The following is a 27,997-nucleotide window of genomic DNA, read 5'->3' on the forward strand; positions in this document are numbered from 1 at the left end:
CTCATTCTTTTATATTTAAGATCCTTCTTTCGAAGGGGCTTTAAGTACTCGCTCAAAACCTGGGGGATCCGGCTCTGTGGTGTATTTTATATTCGCAACGTGGTTGCTGTTTTGAGAAAACAATTTGATTACTTGTCCAACGTTCGGGAAGTAAGTCCCTCTAATTGAGTCGGCATAAGCGACAGGTCGGGGTACGGTCTATCAAAGTGTAAGTGGTTGGTTGGCAGTCCATCAACGCGTAAGAGGCCGGGTGGCGGTCCAGCACAAGGTCCTTATGTGGCCAGGGTGATGACCGGTGGGGGATTCATCCATCTACTAGTAGAAAAGGTTACTTATTGGTATCTTTGCCTGATCAGCAAGATATCGGGTTTATGCCAAAATTATTTTCCTTTCCAAAATTCATTGGATGTTAAAAACTCTGTTCATACTTTACATAACAGAGGTTCCAGGAAATGTTTAAGAGATATATATGTGGATATATATATCGGGACTAAATAAAGTATCTCGTAACTTTATTTCATTTAATAATATTTCAAAGATTGAATCTATTCAAGTCTTAACTTGTGGTCTCATCTATGGGATGACCTTTTGAAACCTATAATACTTTGAACAGTGGTTTTTCAAGTAGCCTTATAAATGATATAAGTATAGTGAAGTAATTGGTAACTTCATCCCTTGTTTTTGCTTATATCCAGTAAGTAATTATCTTTCACATGATAAAGGTTTCCAGCAAGTTATCCATTTAGATGCTTGCGTTATTGTTTACACTATATATTATCTTGCGAGCTGTAATGCTCACTCTTGCTTTATTTCTTCATCACACAACAATAATTAGGAAGGATGGCCAGACTCAAGCAGACCCAGCGCAAGAGCGTGGGAAGCGCCCCGCGCCTTCCCGTTGAGATCATAGCTGCTATAGCTGCAGAGGTAGATCTATCTGTAGATCAGGCCTTCTACTTTTGGGAATCAATTATGTATAATTATAACTTGTGGCAGATAATGGCAATTAATTGTAAACTTATCGAGTAATCATTTTGGGTTGTAATAACTTTTAAATTGTGGATTCAAAGACTTTTACCTATTTCAATTTCATCTCTGAGACTATAACGGGTTGTGGTGTGTGTTAGTATGGGGTCACAACATAAGGTTAACTGTTATTGATTAAGTGAAGTGATATTGTAGAAAGAAAGACCGTGACGACCCGGATCCCTGACCCCGGATCTGGGGGTGTTACATAAATTATCAGAATTTACAGAATCAGAATTTACAGAATCTTCATTTTCAAATCCCAGCTGATCATGATCATTGAAATCTTCAAGTCCAGTAATCTTCTTATCATCAAAAGACACATTGATAGATTCCATGACAACCTTTGTTCTTAAATTGTAGACTCTGAAGGCTTTTGTAGAAAGTGGATATCCAACAAATATTCCTTCATCAGCTTTTAGATCAAATTTTGACAGCTTTCAGGATGAGTCTTTAGAACAAAACACTTGCATCCAAATACATGAAAATATTTCAGATTTGGCTTCTTTTTCTTCACCATCTCATATGGTGTTTTTCCATACTTGTTGATCAGTGTAGCATTCTGTGTAAAACAAGCAGTCTGCATAGTTTCAGCCCAAAAGTAGGTTGGCAGTTTTGCTTCATCAAGCATAGTTCGTGCAGCTTCAATGAGAGTCATGTTCTTTCTTTCTACAACTCCATTTAGCTATGGAGTTCCAGGTGCAGAAAATTCCTACTTAATTTCATGCTCTTTGCAGAACTCTTCCACGATTGAATTCTTGAAATCAGTACCATTATCACTCCTTATGATTTTCACAGAGTCTTTGACCAATTTATCCAGCTGTTTGACATGATCAGTTAGAGTAGATGCAGTTTCAGACTTCTTGTGCACGAAATACACCCAAGTTATCTTGTGAACTCATCCACTATAACCATAGCATATTTCTTCTTTGCAATAGACATGACATTGACTGGACCAAATAGATCAACATGCAGTAGGTGATAAGGCTCAAGAATTGAGGATTCAGTTTTGCTCTTGAATGAAGATTTTCTTTATTTTGCCTTTTGACATGAATCACAAAGGCCATCAGGAGCAAATACTGATTTTGGCAGTCCTCTCACAAGATCTTTCTTTACAAGCTCATTTATATTGTCGAAATTTAAATGAGAAAGTTTCTTGTGCCAATTCCAGCTTTCTTCAATTGATGTTCTACTTAACAGACAGATTGCAGAACCATCAGAACTTGTTGAAAGTATGGCTTCATAAATGTTACCATGCCTTTAACCTTTCAGAACCACTTTGTATATATAATTGCTTATAACTTCACAGTATTCTTCAAAGAAATCTACATGATAACCTCTGTCACAGATTTGACTTATACTTAGCCGATTGTGTTTAAGTCTTGAGACAAGAGCTACTGATTCAATGATGACATTCCCAAGATTGATCTTGCAATATCCCAGAGATTTTCCCATGTTGCCATCTCCATAAGAAACTCCTGGGCCAACTTTCTCCATAAAGTTTGATAGCAGGGCTTTATTTCCAGTCATACATCCCGAACATCCACTTTCAAGAACTAGGATGTTTTTTCTGTTGCCCTGCAATCACAAAGACCACTAATGGTTAGTTTTAAGGACCCAGACTTGCTTGGATCCTTTGGCATTATTAAGTTTGTTAGCATTTGCAGCGGATTTAACATCAGAGTTTATGCTAACATTTTTCTTATCAGTTTTTACAGTATCAGACTTTGCATCATACTTTACACTAGAAGGAATTAAAGTAACTTTCTTCAAATAAGGTTTTATCTTATAATAATCATAGTACAAACTATGATATTCCTTACAAGTATAAATTCAATGCCATGTACTACCACAATGAAAACAAGGATTTTGTGGCTTAAACCTAACAGACTGACTCTTAACTCCTGATCTAGGAGGTAAAGAGTTTATATTCTTATTCTTCCTGCAAAAAGAAGCTAGATGGTTAGAGTTTCCACAGTTATAACATCTCTTTCTAGGAGCATTAGGAACAACCATATAATTATTACTTTTATTCACACCTTCCTTTCCATTCCTATTTTTCCTAGTTGATTTTACCTCATTTACACTGCTAATCTCTTTCATCTTATGTTTAAGTTGCTTCCTTGTCATTAGGCCTATGTTGACTTCAGCTGGTTTATCCTGTTCTAATTTGTCAGAAGTTGACTCTTTCTCAACTTCAGTCTCAATATCTTTCATCTTTTCAGAATCAGACTTAACAGTTTTAGCTACAAACTTAACAGGATTTACCTTTGGCTTAACAGTTTGTTTAACAACAATTGGCTCAATTTGTTCAGTTCCTTTTTCACTTTTGTCATCTCCATAACCTAAACCCTCTTTCCAGTTTCCACTACTTAACAAATTCTGAGTTGTTCTTCCAGAGTTAGTCCAAGTCCTGATAATCTCTCTTTCCTTTTCTAACTCAGTTTTTAAAGATTTATTTATTTTTAGCACTTCAACTCTAACATAAAAGGCATCATCTCTTTCTTTCTGAGTTTGATGGAACATGACTAACTCTTTTTCTAAATAATTATTCCTCTTTTTAAAAGCAAGATTTTCAGAAGTTAATCTTTCACATGTTAAAGTTTGATCTCTATAACTAATAAACATGGTTTTAAGATATAATCTCAACTCAGTAATATCATCAGTATGAAAAGCATCAGAATTGCTATCAGCATTTGCCATCAAGGCATAGTTCTCCTCATTTTCAGAATCTAAAGTGTCTGTCCAGCTTTTCTTCTTTGTGACAAGAGCCTTGCCTTTGTCACTCTTTCCTTTCTTGTAGTCAGGAGATATGTGGCCTTTCTCACCACAGTTGTAGCACTTGACATTCGAGTAATCTCCTCTGTCAGACTTTGCACTTTTCCCTTCAGACTTCTTGAACCCTTTCTTATCAGCACTTACACCTTTCCTAGAAAACTTCTTCCCCTTTCTGAATTTCCTTTAGGCTATCTTTGTGATAACTTTCACCATAAGAGCACACAATTTCATCATCTCTGCATCATCATCCATTTCAGGTAGACTTTCAGTTTCTGAATCATCATCATCATCAGAACTTGATGAATCTGAATCAGACTTTATGATGAGAGCCTTTCTTTTGCCTTTCTTTAAGGCAGCCACTTTGGGGGATTCCTCCTCAGCCTTAAGAGCAACTGTCATTGACTTTCTCTCATGTCTCTTGCTCCTTTGATCCATCTCAAGTTCATGAGTCTTGAGCATACCATAGATTTCATCAAGAGTAGTTTCTTCAAGAGCATAGTTGTCTCTTTTGTAGTCGACTTCAAATCCCAACTTTCAGGAAGAGCTAAAAGGAATTTAAGATTTGAATCTTCAAGATCATATTCCTTATCCACCAGTGACTGATCATTCAAGAGTTTGACAAATCTGTCATATAAACCAGCTAATGACTCATCAGGTTTTGAGTCAAAGTGCTCATACTCTTGAGTGAGTATAGTCTTCATGTTCTTCTTGATTGCATCAGTTCCCTGGCATCTTGTCTCCAAGACATCCCATATCTCCTTTGCAGTCTTGCAGTGAATTACCCTGTTTGACATGATATTATCAATGACACTATGCAGCAAATGCCTTACCTTTGAATCCTTGGCAATAGATGAGATAACTTCAAATGTATACTCACTTTTCTCCTTTGGTACGGTTTTTGCTGGCTGATCTGCAACTACAACAGAGAGCTTGGTTGGCTTATGTGGTCCTTCATAAATTCTGTCAAGATATTCTGGATCTGTAGCTTCTAGAAACATAGCCATCTTCACTTTCCATATGGGATACTCAGAAGGTCTCAGCATGGGAACCCTAATAGTCTCATATCGACTGTGGGTTTGAGTCTTTGGGGTTTTTTCAGTTTTGGCGGGCTTGGTTGAATTTTCTGTTTCTTCAGACATGATTGTTTTGGATCTTTACTGTATGTGTGTTAACAGATATGCTCTGATACCACTTGTTAGGTCACACAACACTGTAGAAGGGGGTTGAATACAGTGTTTTATACAATCAAATCAATTTAGAACACAAGTAACAGAAAACAGATGTATTCGATATAATAAACTCTGTTACAATGGAATTGTTCTCTCTCAGTGATGAACAAATATCATGAGAGCTGCTAGGTTACAATGTATGATCTTCTCGATAATGATAACACATATAGTGTAAACCTATGTCTGTGTTTATATAGTACACAGTTACAAGATAACTTCTAATTGATATGGAATATAATTCTGTGTCCTAAAATATATCAATCAGATATCTTATACAAGTCTTTCAGTCCTCTAACTCTTTCCATGCATATCTTCCTTTGTTTTAGTCTCGATCTTCTACTGCAAATCAGCTTCCTTCCTTAACTGTAAGTCCTCCTCGTACTTAAGTTCTGATATGACCTTAAGTCCTGATATTATGTTCTGACTTCCAGTAAGTCCTGATTTCAGTAAGTCCTGATATTTCCTGTTAGTTAAGATCTGAAAACTAAACATCAAAACATATTAGACATGACATCTCAAATATATCTAACAGTTTTTTTATACAAGGTGGGGAGGTGGGTATGAGAGAGCGGTACGAGAATCAACTTATAACTATTATTTTAATTTCTATTTAAACATTTAAATATAATTATTTAATACCAAAATAAATATATGAACCAAAAAATATTAAAATAATAATAAAATTATATATTTTATTTTATACAAATTATTGACTTAAAATATTTTAAATTAAAAATGTTCATTCCAACACTCAACCAAATACATGATATCAGATATGATATCTCAACCCCATACCACCTTAACCCGATTCCTGATTCCAACCTGATACCACATCTTGAACCAAATGACTTCTACTATCTTCGTTAATAAAACTGAAAGTTATATATACTAGTCAGTGTGGCTAGGGATGTCAATGGATCGGATTTGAACGGGATCAGCCTTGATCCATATCCCCATCCATCTAATTTTACCAGATTCGTATCAGATTTTAGTCAGATTTTTTATGTCCCAATCCATATCCGGATCCGTCAGGATCACGAATTTTCGGATCAGAGCTCCGATCCGTTTAAATTTATATTATTTTTATTTATGATTTATTAATGCACGTAATGTTCTACTCGCCAAGTTAGTCTTTTCTTTTTGATAAATAAGTTTTTATTAATAAGCTAAACAATATAACGGCCAATGGAATATAACAGGACCTAAAAACTAACTTATCAAAATAAAGAATAGAACTTCTATTATAGGTAGGCCACTGACAATCTTCTGTTATATAATATAATATAGTATATTTTATTTAAATAATTATATATTATATAATCGGATCGGATTATTAACGGATCAGATCGTATCAAATCTATATCCTATACTTATCGGATCGGATTTTCCCCGAATCGGATTTTTTTCAGATCGGATTTTATTTTAGGTGATCCATATTCGCTCCATTAGTCTTCAGATCGGATCAGACCGAATTTACGATCCATTGACAGCCCCAATTGTGCCGCTACACTATGACATTCAAAATATAAAATTGAGTATTCTGAAATCATTGAGTTCCCTTTCATATTTAGAAAATGATCTCCTTAGTGTGTGCATATAGGTTGATTGAGTCATTGTTCAAAATGCGTTAAGGCATGAAAAATGTGATTTTTTTTAAAAAAAAATATTATTTCAAAGGGAAAAAATTAAGAAATAATTGAATGGGACAGAAGGAGCATTGTTTTTAGGACTTGACCTAATATTTAAATATATTCAAAATTTAACATCTGTCACAAGATTCGTTAAAATTACAAATGGTATACTAAATCAATTTTTGTCATATTTTACTTTTAAAAAAAGAATTATGTTTATAAAAATATTCAATGATGGTGAATTTGTAAGGAGTGATCACAAAGTCCTAATTTATTTTATTCTCTTCATAGAAAAAAAAATTAACTACAACTATAAAATAAAATTAGATTGTTTTATTTTTATGTTATTTGACAAATGGTAAGATACATTTGATGATTCTTCATCAATAATATACAAATTATTTCTTGAATAATTTAATTAAAAATACACTTCTATTCAAATATTTGTGAATGAAATATTAAATTTAACAAAATTGTTCCATTTGATATGAATATTAAAATTGATATTATATATATGTCCCACTCCACTAGAAACCCCCTCAAATGAAAATTATAAATTAAAATAAAAAAATTCTAAATCACGTCGAAATATAGAACATATGGTATACAAATTAATGAGAGAGGGAGAAAATACAGTGAAGTCGAAAAAAAATTAAATTAAAGATGAAAGAAAATAGCTGAGATTATGTATGAGAGGGTAATGATACGATGATTAATATACTTTGATTACATTTAAAGTTGCCTTTGACTTGTGTAATGATAAAAGTGGATTTCAGGTATATTATGAATAGTATGACAAATATGAATGCTCTAGAAAGAATTTAACCCTCCTATTTTTAGAGTGATATTACTGACCTCTTGTGTGAACTAAAGTATGAAATATGTGGCGCCACACTTAAATGTTGATTTGAAACGATAGTATACTCATTGATTAAGAAAACCTGGATTAAACCATGAAAAGGATGATACATTACATGTCTCGAGTTTAATTTATAATATATGGTTAAAGAGATTGTATTACATTTACATTATTCACAAAAGATTTAATTGATCACCGATTTAATTATTATTACTTGGGTAGTAATGATGCATTATTAGATGTCGTTCAATGTTTATGATTTTAAATTAGATTTAAAATCGTTGCCAACGTAATAATAACCTAAAGGGTCACATAAGAATTATTGAAGGATTATTTAATTTAATTTCTAATTTAAATTAAATGTAAGTGTTAGATATTGAATGTTATGAAATGTAAACATAAGGGGGGTAAATGTGTTTCTTGGATTTTTCTTTGTTTTTAAACTAGTTGAATTATGGTGAACAAAGCAGATAATATCTGTAGAGATATTATATTTCACAATATCACACAGAACACACAATATCAAAAACTCACTTAATTTCATTAATTAAGTTTGTTTTGTTACAAATCTGTGTTCTTAAGGAAATAAGAACTCAGCTTCCAACTTGAAAAAATACAAGAAAATCTAGATCTGTTTATTACAACTAAACTAAGGTCCCGTGCATGATTTATAGACTAGCAATACGGGTTTACAAAACTTGCACTAAAATGTACTAAACCAATTTCTAAAGCAACCTTGTCTATTTCCTTTTCTGATGTTAACAAATCTGTCCAAAATCTTGTAGGTCCGTGACCACCCTTTGTTCAGTGAATCTTGACCCTTGATCTTGTATTCTTCAAGCTGCTTTTGTAGACTTTCCAATTCAGTGAATGAATTGTTTGTTGACTGATAATCTTTAATCTTGAACTTGTCTGTATTCTAAATTTGAGATAGTATGTCGATATCTCTAATTGTTCTATAGAGAAGTGACATATCGACAAGTATAATGATCTATCGATATCTATGAGTTCTCTATAGGTATATTTGATTTTTTGAGGTCTCCAGTTTTCTATATATGAAATGACTTGTCGATATCTCTGAGATCTCTATAGTAAAAATGACTTGTCGAAATCTCTGAAATCTCTATATACATCATTTGACTTATCGATATCACTGAGATCTATAACACCCTCCAAATTCGGGGTATAGATTTGGGGCATTATTAATAACAACTGCAAACTAAACCTGCACAAGCGGAATATAAATATGATAATTACCCCAAACTACGGCTACTCAGGATCTTTTAAGGTTAAGAGTTGAAAACAAGAACCACATTCTAACTTTATTACAACCCAAATAAAAGCAATCTGTCTCAAGAACTCTCTTTGTTACAAAACTTTATTCTATCTACATTCTCACTACAAAACTTTTATTCAAACCACACAAAACCTTTATTCAAACCATGATACTACTTATCCTGTTACACCTGATCTGATAACTCAAAGCTCTCTTCGGAGATAGGAAGGAACACCCTTGGTATAAGAGGGTCCCGCTGCTTGACTCGCTTATTGACTACGCGGGTCCTGATGGGTTTCATTTTCTACCTTAACTGTAAAATAATAGGAATAACAATAAAAGAGGATGAACCAAAATTGCTCAACAAGCCTGCAACAATATATATATATATAGTATAAAGAGAAGAATAAATAAACCGATAATCTGGTGGTTTGAACAACTATCTAAATTTGTATAGGATAATAATTTGCCAACATTGGCGACTGCCAAATGAACAAGATTGGAAACAAGAACTAACTATGCATTATAACCTGCTGATTAGTCAGGATACAGTGCGGATCTACACCCAACTGCATAGACCCGACCAACATAAAGAGTACTCAGGCAACCACGGCCTATTAATTAATGGTCTGGGTAAAACCCAGTCCGTATAGTAACCATCCAGTCCAAAGCTTAGCATCCGGAACAATCGGAATGCTTTTGATGTATCCCAACACCAGGATATATCAAAGTATATGTAACAAGGGTAAAAGTATTGGAATATGAATAAAGGATTCAATAAATTGGGAGAAATCAAGAATCAAAATGAAATAGAAACAAGAATCAATAATTGGGTAACAGTGTATATGAACAAGAATTATCAAAGGTAACTGATATGGGAAAATTGGAATATAATTCACTATTCTGAATTTAGAATAGGGGAAAAACTTGCCTTGCACGTACTTAACCTGGTTCAACTCACCGCCTTCGGTCTCTAGCTTGATCTGCCTTGCTGACACTGAACCAATCATAGAAAGATAATCGTTTAGATAACTTACTACATACGCGTATCTCGAATTGATACTACGAAACCCTATCAATCTACCCATGCGTCTTATCTGACTCGCATATACACATATATAATTATATAACACATAAGGTTCACATAATCACGTAAAGCACATAGCGCATAGAGCACATAATTGATTTTTGGACTTATAAATATTTTTAGAATCGATACTAATCTCATACCTATAATAACTAACCCTATCTAATTTTATTATAATTTTTCGGGATTTATTTGACTCGATTCTACCCCTAATAGGGCCTATAAACAATTAATTACCACAAGACCACTCTCTTTCAGAGGAAATTATCATCTACAATTATTTTTATTGGATTCGTTTCATTTTTCTAAGTCTCTAGAGGTCTTCGTTTCGCTCAAATCGGACTAACGGTTTAATTATTATGAATTAAACAAGATTTAATTAATTAATAATTAATTATAAATAATTAATTATAATTAAATATTCCTTAATTATATTTTTAAATAATTAATTAATAATTATTGTATTTTAAAATAATTAATCCCTAATTATTAGGATTAATTACAACTTATTATAATTATTTACAAATTATTATTACTTACTCGATTCAAATCGATTATTTATAAATAAACAATCGATACAATTAACATATACACTATTTATCGAATAAATAATAATTACTCGAATCATAATCTAACTCAACGAGCAACCACTCGTATAAATACGAGCTACTCGCGATTCTCGAATAACTAACGAATCGTTATTATTATTACTATACCTATACGATTAATTAATCAATTAACTATCTGAATTTAATTATACGATACGAATAATCAGTACGACATTCTTCGAATAAATTATCGCTCGAATAATAATTCTAATTATCGAATCACTACTCGTATAGATACGAGTTACTCGTAATATTCAACTAATTATCGAATTATTACTCATATTATTTAATCCTTATTTATTAATTAATTACCTAATTATTAGTTAATTACCTAATTATTAATTAATTAGATAACTAATAAATAATTAGATAAATAATTAAATAATTAATTAAATAATTAAATTTGAATTTCTAAATTAATAAAATAATTTAGAAATTAATTATAATATTTTTCAGAATTTAAAACTGATTTTTATTTACTTTTTAGAATTACTAAAATAATTTTCTGATTTTAGAAAAATAAAATAAATATTAAAAAATCAGAAACATAAAAACAGAAAGAATTTTCAGGTTTGGGGGATCAAAACCCGGGTTAAATAAAAACCCAACCGGGTCGGGTCCGGGTTGGCAAGAACACCCGCCGGTGTTCTTCACGTTTCCAGAACCCGGCGAAGTTCCGACCACCGGAGCCCAACTCCGGCGAGGATTAATCGTAGCCAAAACGTAGCGATTCTGCACCGTTTTTGTTGCTAACACGTTTTCAGTAACTCCTTCATCACACCCACCTGTCATGTGACCACCGACGGTAACCCCGTCATCTTCTCCGGCTAAACCCAAGCAAAAACCGGCGACCTTCAATCCAGGTCCGACGAAGTCGATTTCGCAACCAAACAACCTGATTTTTATGCCAAAACGAAGCTACAGACTTCTACAATCATTCCAACAGTTCATATCAATCAAAAACATAAAAAAAAACTAAAGAAAACAAAATCAAAAACACTAAAACTCATGAACTCGGCACATCGATTTAGGGGTTATAAAATCAAAGTAAAAATACCCGATTACTCCTGAGAATACAACAAAACTATCTGAAGCAACCAAACAATCACACGATTCTTTAAAATCAAAAACCGAAATTCATGCCAAGAACATAAAAATTGATTTTAAGATTTAACAAACCTCAGTTGTTGATATTAGTATCAATAGATTTGTCTCTTCACAAGGATTGTATCGGTTACTAGAGCTTTTTCAGTGGATTGGTGAATCTCCCAAAATCATGGATTAATCTTCTCCCTCTACCAAGAACACAAAAGTCACCAACACTTTCTAATTTTTGATAATCTGATTTTTAATAATTAATTAACTAAAAATTAAATATAATCCAGCTATTTATACTATGAAAATTAATACCCCTAAATAAAATTAAGGGGCTAATTACACTCCTAATAAAAATATTTGGCTCCAATTTTTATAATTTTTGGGTATTAATAATGAATTTTTAAATATCCAATAAATACAAAATTAATGTCAAAAATTTCCAAAAATTATGAATATTACAAAAATACAAAGAAAAATAATGTATGATAATTTCATGATCATATAAAAATAAAAATGGGATTTTTGTGGGGTTTTTGGTACCCGAAGGGGTCCGGAAAAGTCATTTTCGCGAAAAAGGTAAATTTGTAAAACGTCTAGGGGTTCAGAATAGTAATATGGTATAGGGCATTTTTGGCAAAATAGGGCCAACGATTTTATTTGAAATACGGGCTTTTAAAACATGGTTTGAGCTGTACGGGTTTTGATATAAGATATATAACTTACGATAAGACACTCAATAAATATCCAAAACACGTTTGGATCAAAACAGACAACACGTAACACATAGCAGTTAAGGTTTAATGACTCAAAACTTTTAATCACCTAATAATACATATAATTTATCTTTATTATGATATAATATAAGCGTAATTTCTTGGTCGTTACAAGATCTCTATATGAGAAATTTACTTGTCGATATCTCCAATTCCTTACATCTTTATTTGACTTGTCGATATCTCTAAGATCTCTACATGCAGAAATGACTTGTCGATATCTCCATTTCTTTACATCTTCATTTGACTTGTTGATATCTCTGAGACTTCTCTATAAGTCATTTTGGACTTCTCTACAAGTCATTTTGGACTTCTCGAATAACTTCTCTATATACCTTGATATGTGACTTGTCGATATCTTGACTTAGAACATTTTTCATAGAACAACGTTATTCAACTCCAAGATTCTACATCTTTTCTCTGAGGTATGATCATGACTTGATCTTCTTCCAGAGTTTATTCCTTAGCTTGAAACTGTTCACAGAAAAATCCCCCAGTCTAATCTACTTAACACTTTTACAGAATCAAGGAACACAATTACATAATACAAATGTTGATTATCATACAACTTAATCTTAGGGCTGTCAGCATGACTTAGTCTTGTTATTATACAAGCATGTCTTGTGCAACAATCTTCTTCAATTTGTGAGAAGGTTGCTTATCACAAATTCATGCTTGATAACAAGACTAACCCTAAGCTAAAATCAAGTACAATAAATTGACAGATTAAATAAGAATTACACTGTTTATACATTGATCAAGTACACCAGTTTAAAATTACAAACATCGGGTGAATTTCTCATAAACAGGTTCTTTTCTAATGAGTTCCTTAAGATTTACTAGAACTTGAAGTTCTTCAACAATTTATGTCCTTCTTAAGACTTCCATCAGTTTGAGTCATTCTTCCAATGAGTAATTGTTGAGATAACTAACCCTAAATCTTGAAAATCTGCCAACTTTAATATTCAGAAAATGTCCATCTTTTAAAATTCTACTCAACTCCTTGCCTTGAGTTCATTTGATCTTTGTTCAAACATCTCAATCTCCTTGGCATATTGCCTTTCTCTATCTTCCCTCTCAGCCTTTATCCTTGCTTCCCTTATATCCCTTTCTCTCAACCTTTCAGACATCACAGCCTTCCATATCCTTGTGCTAGAATCCTTATCCTTCATCACTTATCACTCTTTTCAATTCTGTGGCTGAAAATGTTTCCATTACTTCTCTACTCAGCAAAATGAAAGAGACATCCATGTAGTAGATTCTGACTTCTCCCAGAGAGACAACCCAAACTCTGACTATCTCCTCAGTTAGTTGTTGGTGATAGTCGTCATCTGTTATGCTCTCAGTTATAGGTAGAAAGTCAGCTTGATTGAAGAAGTTCCAGATAGCACCAGTATTAGCTTAAATTTTCTTTGATTTTCTCCCAATAGTTTTGAAGTGAGTCTTGATTGGAGGCTTGAATGAAGGTAGATTTGAAATTTTCTTTAAAGAGACATGGATGGTTGTGATTGGTATTTTGAGTAAGGAAATTGAAATTTGTTTGTAAAGGTATTTGGGCTTTGAGGTTGGAGTTTGTTGAGTGTTTAACTGGCTATGTTTTAGGGTTTGAGCTAGAGTGATTTGAATTTCTTGGACTTTCCTTTGTTTTGTTCATTCATCTCCATCCTTCTTCCTTTTCTTGCCATCATCTCTTCTCCTATTTTCTTCCTTATCTTTCTTCTTCTCAAACACCTTGCTACCAGCTGCTTTACTAGACTGACTTGAATTTGAGCCAGAAGGTTTTTGTTCATCTTTCTTTTGCTCATCATCATCTAAGTCATATTTAGTGTTGATTTGAGTTTTGGGCAACATGGTTTCAGCATTTCTCAGATATCTGCTTAGAATCTTGATAATTTTCTCATCTTCAACAGTCTTCATCTTCTTTGTCTTCAGGTCAGTCTCCAATGTCATGATCAATCTTAAGTTACCCATAACATAATATTTGGGAATCATGAGCTGTTTGCATTTTCTGGTTGAAGAACAGATGTAGGTCACCCCCTTACTTGGTTGAAGATAGGCTTCAGGAAATGCAACAATTTGTGCCTTTTTAAGCTCTCCAGGTAGTTGAGTGTCCTCTGGAATCACCCTGTTGACTTCTCAATGATGACATCCAGCTCATATGCTATCTTGAATTGAAGATTTGAGAGAGACACCTGCATACACCTGTCTACACCACAACCATTGACACATGCAACAATCCTCTTTTATCTAAAATTTCCATTGATCACTAACACCACTCTCAGAAAGTTTATGTGTTTAACCAATGCCCTTTTGTATGTGATGTAGTTGTTATTTAGAGAAACTCTCAGTACTGTAAGCAATTCATTGAACTCCTTGTCAAGGCAAGGTCCTTCTGCAGCCAACTGAAGTCTGTATTTACCAACATCATCTTGAGTGGCTTGGGCTTTTAAGCAATTCATTGAACTCCTTGTCAAGGCAAGGTCCTTCTGCAACCAACTGAAGTATGTCTTTACCAACATCATCTTGAGTGGTTTGGCTTGTGGATTTTGGCTTGGTCACCATCTCCCACTTAGTCTAGTTAGCAGACATGGAGATTGAAAGTAGAGGGATCTGGGATATTATAGATTTAGCTATTTTTGGAAGAGGTACATTTAAAGTTCCCATGATAGCTCCCAAAGAAGCTGAATTTTGTATTTGGAGATGCCTATGAATTATTAGAATTCATATCTTATGGAGTTAAGCTCAAGAAAGATACCAAAAAGTCCTTTGCAGGTTAAGCTCAACAAGGCTCTGATACCAAAACGCGGAACACTCCATAAGTATTGTTAAAAAATTTCTTTTACAGAGGGGGAAGGATGTTATTAGAAGATTCAAAGAATTAAATGATTGTAAAAAATTAATTCTTGATACAGAAAAGAAGACTATAATCGAAGGATTATTAGACTCTGTCTGCTCAGAAAATCCACCGGATCCTACAAAGACCAAGAAATGGATGAAAGCAGCAATCAAGCTCAGAGATCCTAAAACTGTAATCAAGGTTCGACCTATGAAGTACAGCCCACAAGATCGTAAAGAATTTGGCATACAAATTCAAGAGCTTCTGGATATGAAGATCATCATACCCAGTAAATCACCTCATATGTCTCCAGCATTTCTTGTAGAAAATGAAGCTGAGAAGAGAAGAGGGAAGAAAAGAATGGTAGTCAACTATAAAGCAATCAATGAGGCTACAATAGGAGACAGACATAACCTATCAAATAAGGATGAACTTCTCACCCTTATATGAGGTAAGAAAATGTTCAGTTCATTAGACTGTAAATCTGGTTTTTGGCAGGTATTGCTAGACGAAGAATCACAGTTATTGACAGCATTTACATGTCCCCAAGGACATTATCAATGGATCGTGGTGCCATTCGGTCTTAAGCAGGCTCCTTCCATTTTTCAAAGACACATGCAGGATGCATTCAGGTTAAGCTCAAGAAAGATATTCCTTGGGAATGGAAAGATTCAGATACTGATTACATTTGTAAGGTAAAAAAGAATCTGAAGGGTTTTCCAAAACTTTATCATCTAGAGCCGGATGACAAGCTTATCATTGAGACAGACGCTTCAGGCGAATACTGGCGAGGAGTTCTCAAAGCAGTTAATTCTGATAAAGAATTAATATGCAGATACGCTTCAGGAAGCTTTAAAGATGCCGAGAAAAATTATCATTCAAATGAAAAAGAATATATGGCAGTCATTAGAGTCATTAACAAATTTTCTATTTATCTAACTCCGGTCAAATTCTTGGTGAGGACTGATAATAGAAACTTCACTTATTTTCTTCGTATTAAGTTACATGGAGATAATAAGCAAGGAAGATTAGTAAGATGGCAGCAATGGTTATCTCGCTACAGTTTTGATGTAGAGCACATCGAAGGAGTTAAAAACTGCTTAGCAGACTTTTTAAGAGAATTTCAGAAAGATCAGGTAAACACATTATTATAACGATGTGATGTTTTATACTGTTTTACACTATTTTTCAGGAATCCAAAGCCACTTTTCAGGCTATAAATATAGAGGAATTCAGGGTAAAGAAAGCACCAACAAATCTTTATTCCAAACCTTGAATACATATAAGGCTTCTTTGCCTACATACATCTCTTTCTTTGAGATTACCATAAGCCTGTAGCTATGGACAAACTAGCAATGCAAGAAGCTATTGTTATGAAGAAAATTCAGATGTTACAAGATGGACTTCTTATAATTCGTGCTGAAATGGAATTTGTAAGAAGGTTTCAACCTTCTGAACAACAAAAGGTTATTTCAGAACCTTCTTCAGTAATGAACAATTCTGAAACTAGCCCGGAGCAAACGGATATCGGTAAAGGCTCAACAAATCCGTTGACACCTGTGGATTTGGTAAAAATCCAGACTGAGGTTTATACCTCACAACAAATGGTTACTTCATCACCATCTTCAAAAATGAACAAAGATGAGTCTATTCCTGAACAAACGGCTCCAGGTAAAGAAATAACAAATCCGTTAAAGGTTGTTGTTTTGCCAGAAAGCAAGACTGAGGTTCAAACCTCCATAACGTTAGAAAAAACCTCTAATTTAAATTTGAGGCCTAACGGGGGAATTCAAATCCCTACAAAGACTGAAGGTCATACTTCAGCTGTCCCGAACGGATACAAAGGCCCTAAAACCTATTATGTGGTGTTTAATGTTCCTAATGCAGGAATATACACTACATGGGAGATAGCCGAGAAAGCTGTAAAAGGATTCTCAGGCATCAAACATAAGAAGTACAAATCATTTGCTGAAGTAAAAGTTGCAGCAAATATTTATACTACACAAGAATTCAAGCCACCTCTCCAGTTGATTAATTCTGTAGAAGCATTACATTTAACTTATGCGGGGGAAATAACTCACCCAAAAGAAAGTTCTAGCAAAACTATTTTGGGAAACATCCCAAAATCTCAGCAGCTATTAATATAAACGGAAGAAGATACCATTGAGTCTTATTTTTCAGGATTTAATTATCTTTATCAATATGGAAGAATAGCCACTGAAAAGGAATTCGTTAGTGAACATTTCTTCACCACAGACAAGAAGAATGTTAGTTATTTCAATTTCTATCCCAATGTTGATCCAAACATGGTCTATGAAGCATACCAATATGGACTATTAACACAAGTTTATCCTGCTAATAACCTTTTGGAAATTTCTAGGTTCCCCAAGGAATTTAGAAAAGCAGTCAAGACATTTAAAAACAATTGTCTTAAAGGAAAAGAGATCGACCTCTTAATCAAAACCACTAGTACCATTATGTGTTGGGAAAATGAAGAAGAATACGATTGTCCACCCAATCAACCTTTATATTATATTCAGGTTGGTCCTGCCAAGGAAAAGATCTATTCTCCAAGCCAAGCAATGGAACCTACACTGGAGAAGAATGATTTAAGAGCACTGGCTGAAAATAAGTTATTGATTTTAATCAATAAGTTATTTAGTGTTCGAAAGGAAGATAAGCTAAAAGTCAATTTAGCTACAACACATGCCTTAATGACCTCTTATTCCCATAAAGGATTAAGTGAAGATGACTACAATAAAGTGGTCGCTTTCAGAAGGCAATTATTACATAAAGATGCTGTTGGATCGCATCAAGAAATCTTCTGCAAGAAAAAGCTAAAGGAAATAAGCAAATTCGGCATCCATCTCGAATGTCAAATATGCGGTGTCACCACTCCAGACAAAGAATCTGGAAAAAGAATAATGGAGGACCCCTCCACTTCAGCAGAAGACAAAGGACTTTTGCCTAAAGCAGGAATACTGCTCAAAGCAAAACCTAGACAGCATTTTTAAAGATTATCTTTTTGAAAAAGATAAGGAATCTACTTTATGAAAAGCAGAAGGCATCTACTTTATGAAAAGCAGAAGGCATATACTTTATGGAAAGCAGAAGGCATCTACTTTATGGAAAGCAGAAGGCATCTACTTTATGAAAAGCAGAAGGCATCTACTTTATGGAAAGCAGATAGCATCTACTTTATGAATTATTAGAAGACGACTAGTATTGTAATAGAACGCTTCCTGACTCTATAAAAGGGGAGCTAAGCCTTAGGAAAGATCATCTTGTATTCTTAGAACGAAAACTCTTTCATAATTCCAGAGAGTACTAATAATGTATTGCGAGTAGTAACCCCAACGGGAATATTTGCCTATTTTGACAATACCTATGGAGTGTTCCGCGTTTTGGGGTTTTTTGGTTTTAGAATTCTTTTTCATTGATTCTAGGAAACCTGGAACTCCAACTTTACGGGCTGTTGTTATTTTTCTGATATATACTTCTTGACCTGAAAGGGTTAGTATAATCATTTTTGTATACTGAGTGAATGGTTCATATAATTGGCAGAAATTATTACCAATTAAAAAATCTATTCCAGTTTCCTGTTGGTAAACAGTAGGAATATGAAATATTTCACCTGATATCAGTATATTAAGGTCTTTACATACCTTGCTGATTGTAATGGTGCTCCCATTAGCAATTTTTGCTTGTATAGGTCTTTCTGCGTTAATCCAATGTTCTGGTGGAATAACATGTTTACTTGCTATGCAAAGGCTGAAGCCTGTATCAACATAACAATGTAATTCAATCTGTTTATATCCTGTAAATTTTAACTTACCTGAGATATAAATAGAGTTTGGATTAGTGATGTTGGTCATCACTTCTTCTTCTTCAGTCGGATTCTGAGGAAGTTGATTCATTAGAATCTGATTCTATTGGTCCAGGGTCCAATTCTTCAATTGAATATACTTCTTGAGTATCTTCATAAGGGTCTTCAATAGGAATATATCCTAAAGAATAAACTTGTTCTAGCATTTGGACCTTGCCGTCATTCTTCTTTCTATTAGGGCATTCATTTGCATAATGTCCTTCTTCGTTACAGATCCAACACCTGCAATTTTTCTTGCCTTTTGGGCAAAACTTTTTCTTGTCATTAGAAAATCTCTTGGACGATTTTTTCTTGAAATACTTACCTGGTTTATAAGGCTTCTTCTTCTTGATAAACTTGTAAGTAGTCTTATGTTTATAAGACTTCTTCCTGTAGTGCTTCTTGTAAGAAGTTTTCCTACATCCATACTCAAATGGTTTTTCGACAATCTTTTCACAACACTGTTTGCTAAAAGATTTCAACTGCTTTTGTTTCTTTGTTAAATCGCAAATTTTTGAGATTTCCTCTTTAACAATTCTTTGAGCATAGGCTAAACTATACTCTACTGGACCGGTAGCTTCTAGATTAAATCTTTCTAAAGCTTTTAATCCTACCAGTGGAATTTTGAGGAGATAGTATTTTACATACTTCACATATTCCGCTTGGTCATCTAATTGGTATAAATATTTTTCATAATCACAGAAAAATTGATCTAGGAAACATATATCGCAAAGCTGCATATTAGTGATCCTAGTTCTTGCCTTTTCTTTTATTCTTAATAACTCCTGCAGTTTATCAGAAGCTTGATTAATTCCTAAGAACATTGTATAGATGCCATCTAATACATTTTCAAAGGCTGTAACGGGACTCATGACTGGTTCCCAAGTGGTGTTTTTAATAAAATTATTAAAAAAGATATTTCTTGGGAATGGAAAGATTCATATACTGATTACATTTGTAAGGTAAAAAAGAATCTGAAGGGTTTTCCAAAACTTTATCATCCAGAGCCGGATGACAAGCTTATCATTGAGACAGACGCTTCAGGCGAATACTGGGGAGGAGTTCTCAAAGCAGTTAATTCTGATAAAGAATTAATATGCATATACGCTTCAGGAAACTTTAAAGATGCCGAGAAAAATTATCATTCAAATGAAAAAGAATATCTGGCAGTCATTAGAGTCATTAACAAATTTTCTATTTATCTAACTACGGTCAAATTCTTGGTAAGGACTGATAATAGAAACTATGGGAATCTACGAAGGACTTAATATCCTGTTGTTGAGATTGAACCAGAGTGGTGAGAGCACTGACTTAAACTAAAAGAGAATCATTTGAGGTTTAAAGAGATGAGAGTTGTAGAGACTGGATTTGCAGATTTGTGGATGTGGATGGTATGGATTGTGAGCTAGTAGATTGAGAGGTACCAAAGGTGGATTGTGGATGGTGTTGGACTTTTTCAATATAAAAATTAATCATACCTATTTTGTACTGTAATATTGGACATTTACGTTGAGGGGCAATTGTGGACAATTATATCTAATCAAAATGGACTATTTAGATGATATGTAAATGAAATGACGATTTAATGATTATGGTGGGCCATCACAAGTGAAAGATCAATATTTGTTGCATGATTTAATGATTTTAGAAATGAGTTTCATAATTTTTTTCCAATTAAAACTAGATTTGTGGTTGAAATAATCAAAACACCATGTATAGGGTTTAAATAGCTATTTAGATGTTGCTGTGTAAAGCACATTTTTTGTTTTAGTTTTTCTATACATTTGTTTTAATATTTGTATATAATTTAAATATTTTTCTAAAAAATAATTATTAGACCTTAATCTAGTCCCGTAAATTTATCTCGGCCGGAAAACAGTACAAATATGAATTATGGTAGACATATGAAAATGACAATCTAATCGTCGAACCTGTCCAATTAAGAACTTTATTTGACCAATTGAGAACCTTATTATAAGTTTAAACTCAATTAAGAAAAAGCTAAAGTAAACACACACTATATAGTCAAAGATATGATTATAATTTTTTTTAAAAAAAATTCTAAACTAATTAATAATGCAGGATTAGAATACGTGTTTCGAAAATTAGATTTTATGATTTATCGAGATTTGGGCGCCGTTTGTTGTCCATTGAACTAACACATCTATAACTTGATTATAATAAATCTAAAATCACAATTAATAAAACAGAAAATATATTTCGAAATTACAACTTCATTTCTTAACCAATTTTATTTATTTAATTTACTGAAATATACTAGTTTATTAGATAGACGAGGGGTACATTTGTAATATTGATGAAACGTAGCTTAGTCCTGAAGCTGAAAGCAGTCCGTTACCGCTAACACCGACGGTAACAAAACCCCTACATATATATACACACACCTATACTTACACTAAACACAAAACCTATCACTAATTTACATAACAATGGCCGATACTACCACCGTTTCAACCTCCGATTCATCAACTCAGGCGACGATTTCAGCTCCGGCAGCAACCGCTGGTACTTCATCTGAATCTACTGCTACTCAACAAACCAAACTACCGGAATCTAAACGCTGGGCGGACGTGTCGGATGATGAGAAAGATGAGATTGAATCGAAAATTGAATCTTTAGCCATTGAAGAACCTAAGAAAGTCAATGAATTTCTCGATGATCCGGAATCTTCCAGCATCCAAGCCGTACTCTCTCTCCCTCCCTCTCTCTCTCCCTCTCTCCCTCTCCCCCCCTCTCTCCCTCTTTCCCTCTCTCTCTTTATCTCTCCTCCCTCTCTCTCCCTCTCTCTCCCTCTATCTCTCTCTCCTCCCCCTCTCCCTCTCCCTGTCTCTCTGCCTCCCTCCCTCTCTCTCCTCTTTCTGTCTCTCTCGCTCTCTCTCTCTCTCTCTGTGTCTCTCTCTTAATTTGGATTTGTAAATTCTAGGGTTTTGAATTGTGTGTTTATTGTTAGGTTACTGGAGATACGCCGTACACGTCAGCAAAGAGATTTGAAGATTTGAATTTATCGGCGGAGTTGTTACAAGGATTATATGTTGAGATGAAATTTGAGAGGCCTAGTAAGATTCAGGCAATTACTTTGCCTATGATATTAACTCCTCCGTATAAAAATTTGATTGCGCAAGCTCATAATGGTTCTGGAAAGACTACTTGTTTCGTGCTTGGAATGCTGAGTCGTGTTGATCCTAAATTGGCTGCTCCGCAGGCTCTTTGTATTTGTCCTACCAGGGAACTTGCAATGCAGGTTTATTTCGATATTCTTTCATTAAACATTTTCAATTTCGTATTTCGTGATTTTTTTGTTATGTGAATGAGTTTTAGGGTAAATTGAAATGAATTGATTGTGTATATAACTATATATAGATGACAAATAGGAATATAACAGGTTTGTTTTTTTGGGAATGTTTGGGTGTTTACCTTTGAATTAATTTGTTGTACAGAACCAGGAAGTTCTTGAACGGATGGGGAAGTATACGGGAATTACTTCTGTATTGGCCATTCCTATGGAAGATATGCCGTTTTCAAAGACACCACCAGTAAACAAGCAAGTTGTAATTGGCACGCCTGGTACCATTAATAAGTGGTTTACAGGGAAGAAATTAGGCATGAGTGCTATGACTATTCTTGTTTTTGATGAGGCTGACCACATGCTCGCAGAGGTAATTCTATAATCTGATCCTAATTTTAAAGTAATATATATATATAGTCAATTTATCAAGATCATTAGGCATATAATTTTTATTTGTGAGTTCGTTATTTTTTATGTGTATCATTCTCATCTGATCTGTCCAATAGTAGTATGGAATATTTTTAAATTAATGATGTTAAAATCACGAATACCAGACTGCGGTGCTTAGAATTTATTACTTTATGTTTTCATGGGACTGAATTTTGCATAGAATCCCATGGGTTTATGTCAGCCTGGAACCTTAACATCAGTGTCGGTGCATTATGTGTAGTAGCCTTGACAACCCTGCTGAAGGAAAAAAAGGAATGTTCTGGTTCATGTATTTAAGAGTTAAAAATATGCAATTAACTTTTTATATATGTTCAATAAATGTCGTATCTGTATGGGGATGCTACTGTGCTAGGCATTTAACTAATTCTTTGACAGTCGAAGTGATGTTAGCCCGCTAATTGTCCCCTGTATGAATGTTTTGTATATAATATAATGTTCAACTTGCCTCCAAAATGTCCGTCCTAGTTATTAATGTTTGATGGGTTAGAAAGTTTGAAACTGTATATCATGGATAAATTTCCATTGCTGACGTTTTACATTTTTTTTGTCATGAACGTTTTGCATTTTAAGTATTTGTTCTCTACATTTGGTTCAGGTCTGTGATGTATTTTTTACTTTTGAAGCTGATAAACTTGTCAAGTTAAGCTTGGTTTCTTATTAAGTTAATGATGATGCAGGGTGGCTTCAAACAGGATTCTGAGAGGATAATGAAAGGCATTGTTAAAATCAGGCCCAACTGTCAGGTTTGTAAATCTTTATTTTCAGGATTATGAGCTAGCATTTAACTTGCATGATCCTTTCTGCTTCTACATGTAATTGATATTGATGTTACGATTGATGTCAACTTATCTTTTACTTTAGGAATCATGTCTCATAGAGTACTTCTCTCATAGAGTAATTTGATTCAAAAAGCTATTTTTTTGCCAAAAAGCTAACTTCCTAACAGGGCCTTTGTGTCTTCGTTGTTCATCTGAGATCTACTTACTGATTCCATGTCAGTCGCAGATAGTTTTTTCCACATAATTGTCCTCCAGCTTTTTTAGTATCCCTCGCTTTCTGGAGCGCTATTTGATTTTGTAGTACTTGCATGTCTGGGCTTTTTTTATCGTGATAGCAGCTAGTTTTTGTATGTCATGAGTCGGGAATAACAAGCTGAATGCTTTCTTTTCAACTAAGCTTAAGCTTATGTCAGGAATAGCATAGACTAATAGTAATAAGTACTAACAGTTAGTAGTGTATAAGATTTGTGTCTTAATAGTACTATAGACCAGTAAGGGCATTAGTGTCTTTTCAGAGTTGGTTACAGGATTTAGCTTATATATACCAAGTCAATTGTAACATTTCCAAGGGGTTGAATATGAAATTGACTTTGCCACCAAAACTCTCTCTCTCTCTCTATCTATCTCTCTCTCTCTCTCTCGGGTTTATCTCTCTAGAACCTATCTTCTTTCTCAAGTTTCTCTTCCCTCTCTATCTCATCTCTCTTTCTCTCTGAATTCTACTACAACTCTCTCTATTTCTCTGTTTCCTACCTGTTCCATTGCTTTAAAAATACAGAAAATACCAAAAATAGTCTCAAAACTGTTCAGGAACTAATTTGTTCCTGCCAGCTTATCTCTTCTTTCAATCATCAATTTTTTTCCCATTTCCAGCAAGTTTCATCAACTTCTTTCCTTTGCCTATACAACTTCCTTAATATTCAACTTCCTGCAAGATAATATAAAAATCAGTTGTAATATGATAAAAACAGAAATTAGAAATTATATATGTAGGTAAGTATGTGTATGTATTTATGTGTCTATCAGGTGTGACAAATGTGTAGATTCTAGAGTAGGATAATTGGACGAAGAGGGGTGCTTCTTAGTAGCTTCCACGTGCTCTTGTAGATCATATATTTAGGGTTCAGATATTTTTGCTCTTGCAGTGTGTGTAGCTATATCTATATATATAGCTGCTGCACCCTCTCTCAAATGGGCTTATATATCACACATGTTGGTGTTTTGTAACCGTACTAAATTATTAATTGTCCCACTACCAAGCTTAACTCTTTTTACCATGTACTACTACCAGGTGCTCCTGTTTTCTGCCACTTTTAACGATGCAGTGAAAGCATTTGCATCAAAGATTGTGAATGATATTTCTGTGAACGATCACAATCAGTTGTTTGTCAAAAAAGAGGAGCTCTCCTTGGATTCTTTAAAGCAGTATAAAGTCTACTGCCCTGATGAACTTTCCAAGATTATGGTTATTAAAGACAAAATACTTGAAATTGGCCAGAAGGTGGGCCAGACGATTATATTTGTCCGAACAAGGAATAGTGCTAGCATGTTACATAAATCACTAGTGGAATATGGTTATGAAGTGACGACAATTCAAGGTGCTCTTAAGCAGGAAGATAGGGACAAGATAGTTAAGGAATTTAAGGAGGGGTTGACTCAAGTTCTAATCTCAACTGATCTTCTAGCTCGTGGTTTTGACCAAGCACAGGTGCCCCCCCCCCTCTCTCTCCCTCACTCTCCCTCCCTCCCTCTCCCTCTCCTCCCTGTGTTCATGCATTGAATTTTTATTAACTGGAAAGGTCTCAACCCAATAGGTCAATTTGGTTGTAAATTTTGATCTTCCATTGAAATATGACACACGTGGAGAGCCAGATTATGAGGTCTACTTGCATCGGATTGGAAGAGCAGGGCGATTTGGTCGCAAAGGTAATTTGCTTATTTAATCTAAATATTTACTTTACTGTATTTCTATAGCCGATGGTAGGTTATTATTTTGCAAGTCATCAGCGATATTCATTGAAGTGTTTACTCCTTTTTTTCTCTAACAACTCATGTCGGAACCCAGTACTGTTATTAGCAAGTCATTAGTGGTATTAATTGAAGTGTCTACTTTTTTTCCATCTCGTGTCGGAATTTCCCAGTACTGTTACTACTTACTAGTATGATATAGCAAATTGGTTATAAAAGGCAATACAGTGATTATTACTAAGACATTAATAAACGTTCCTGGCTTATGGTCACACTGATTTTTTTAAAAATAGATTTGTCCAACTGCCTCATTTCTTGTTAAAATTTGCACCGTTGTCTGTCTAGATTGATCATCAGAATCTAAACTGATGCATTGCAAAGTTTGCATAGTTTTATTGTTCTTTTTTTTGTGTTGAGTGATAATTTACTGTTCTATTAGTAATACTAATAAGCAATTCTTGCTCTGTTTGGCAGGAGCTGTATTTAACTTGTTATGCAATGATAGAGACAATGTTCTGATGACCAAGATTGAAAACCATTTCAACTCTCCAGTTGCGGAGGTAATTCTAGAGCTACATGTCAACGAGTTTCTCCCTAAATATACATGTCAACAGTTTAGTTTTATCAGAATGATGTTCATTCTCATGTAGTGGCTGCATGTTGATTTCTTGGTTAAATGTACTCCACCTCAATTATTTTTGGGTTTCACAAGTAGACCAGAATAAACTTCTATGTTTCACATATTGAATCCTTCGTTAAATCTTCTTCCGCCTTAAAAATATGCTAGTCGGATTCTAAATTACCTCAGGTCTAGCTAAATAAAGGTCTCCACTTTATGTTTGTTGATTCAGGTGGCTTCATGGGAAAGTAATGAAGATTTTGAGAATGCTTTGAAGAAGGCTGGTTTAATGTAAGATATTGCTGTAATGTCCAAGCATACATCTGCAGATCCATGTAAGATATTGCTGTAGTGTTCAAGCATACATCTGCAGATCAGCAGCTATGCATATATTGGTTCGCTCAGAAGAGATATTACCTATTGTGATATTATGGTCAGAACTTTCGGTTTCTTGTGTACATTTAAACTTTTAACCTCGTTGAGATTTTTGGTTTTGAAATATCAATCAAGTTAATTTATAAAGAAGAAGCTCTTTCATCAAGCACATCATTAGAGGCTGAACTGAGATGTTCCAGTGGGTGCTTAAACAGTCTATGCACTGGGCAGTGGTTCCAATGGGAGCTCAAACAGTCTATCCACTGGGCAGTGGTCATCGTTAAATGCTAGTGTAAAGGTTAATCTGGTTGGAAGTGCCCCCAATCAGTTAAAATGATTGATATGCCCAGGCCAGCTAGTTGCTGGAAGGATTGAGCTTACACGTAGGAAAGCAGAAGTGTGTGGCACTATATGCCCCGGCTATGGATCATTTTGGTTCCAGTATGAGTGATAATTTTAGAATGCTGTACTTTGATTTGTGTTTTCATTACTTTGTTGTGCTCTAGAAATGTGGTGCCCTAGCCTTCATCTTTTCTTCAGTCTGAAGTCTTGGTGGTCTCACGATGTACTCTAGCCTGGTATTAATAAGAATGCAGTCTTTTTGTTGTCAACAAAGAGGAAAATGTAAACTTCAACGAGTTTTTCCCTTTCTTCGAAAGATGCCCTGGTAAATTGTTTTCAGTCAGCTCCTGTGTGTGATGAACCTGATACAACTAGAGCCGGAACAGAATTTTAATGATCTTATTCATGCTTCTAAATACTTAGTTTTGTTCTACTGGCCAACGTCTAATGACTTTGTTTAGCCCTCCTAAATTTCATAAAAAATGTATGCCCACCTAATTCATTTGGAATATATTCCGCTAACTAAATTCTACTTGAGAAACAAATTAGTTCAACTACCCTTCTGTTCCATCCAATTGTATATAGTTTTTTTCAATGTTCGATATGCATTTTAAGGTAAATAAAAAATACAGTTTTATAATTTATTTTTAAAATTTTCTTTTTGTGTATTAAACTTCAAATATCAAATTTTTACTGAGAAGAAAAAAGAAATTAAAATTATGCAAGAATGTTTTAAAGTAGCGCTAAAATGTGTGCGTTCCCGTTCTCCAATATATACTTCCTACAGGTACCGAGGGAGTATTATCTGTGCAACACCTAACACTAACATCTATACAATTATAGAGTAATTATTTTGTAATATTATAATTTGTTAATAAGTATAGTGGTCACCAAAAAAATAATCAAGTATTTGAATAACCTTATGAAGTTTTAAAATTATTAATTTATTTTACTTTCCTTTAGTATTTTTTGTCGGTCACTGCTCGTAATTCTAGTCTCTTCAGACTGGCTTGTTTACTGAAACCTGGTGGCATGTTTCTTCAACAGAGACTTCAGAAAATTTTCTTAATTAAAGCAACTTAATTAACGTA

General features: G+C 34.1%; 1 protein-coding gene across 1 annotated transcript; it reads left to right on the top strand.

The window, feature by feature from the left end:
- Positions 1-21,405: 21,405 nt before the first annotated feature.
- On the top strand, positions 21,406-27,249 carry LOC141713559 (DEAD-box ATP-dependent RNA helicase 38). Its single transcript, XM_074517027.1, has 8 exons — positions 21,406-21,771; positions 22,038-22,328; positions 22,525-22,743; positions 23,501-23,566; positions 24,894-25,310; positions 25,417-25,528; positions 26,045-26,130; positions 26,422-27,249. Exons 1-8 carry the CDS (start codon positions 21,517-21,519, stop codon positions 26,482-26,484), a joined length of 1,509 nt encoding a protein of 502 aa, XP_074373128.1. The 5' UTR covers positions 21,406-21,516; the 3' UTR covers positions 26,485-27,249.
- The last annotated feature ends 748 nt before the right edge of the window (positions 27,250-27,997 follow it).

The sequence above is a fragment of the Apium graveolens genome, chromosome 3 (genome assembly GCF_009905375.1).
Source record: "Apium graveolens cultivar Ventura chromosome 3, ASM990537v1, whole genome shotgun sequence".
NCBI lineage: Eukaryota > Viridiplantae > Streptophyta > Magnoliopsida > Apiales > Apiaceae > Apium > Apium graveolens.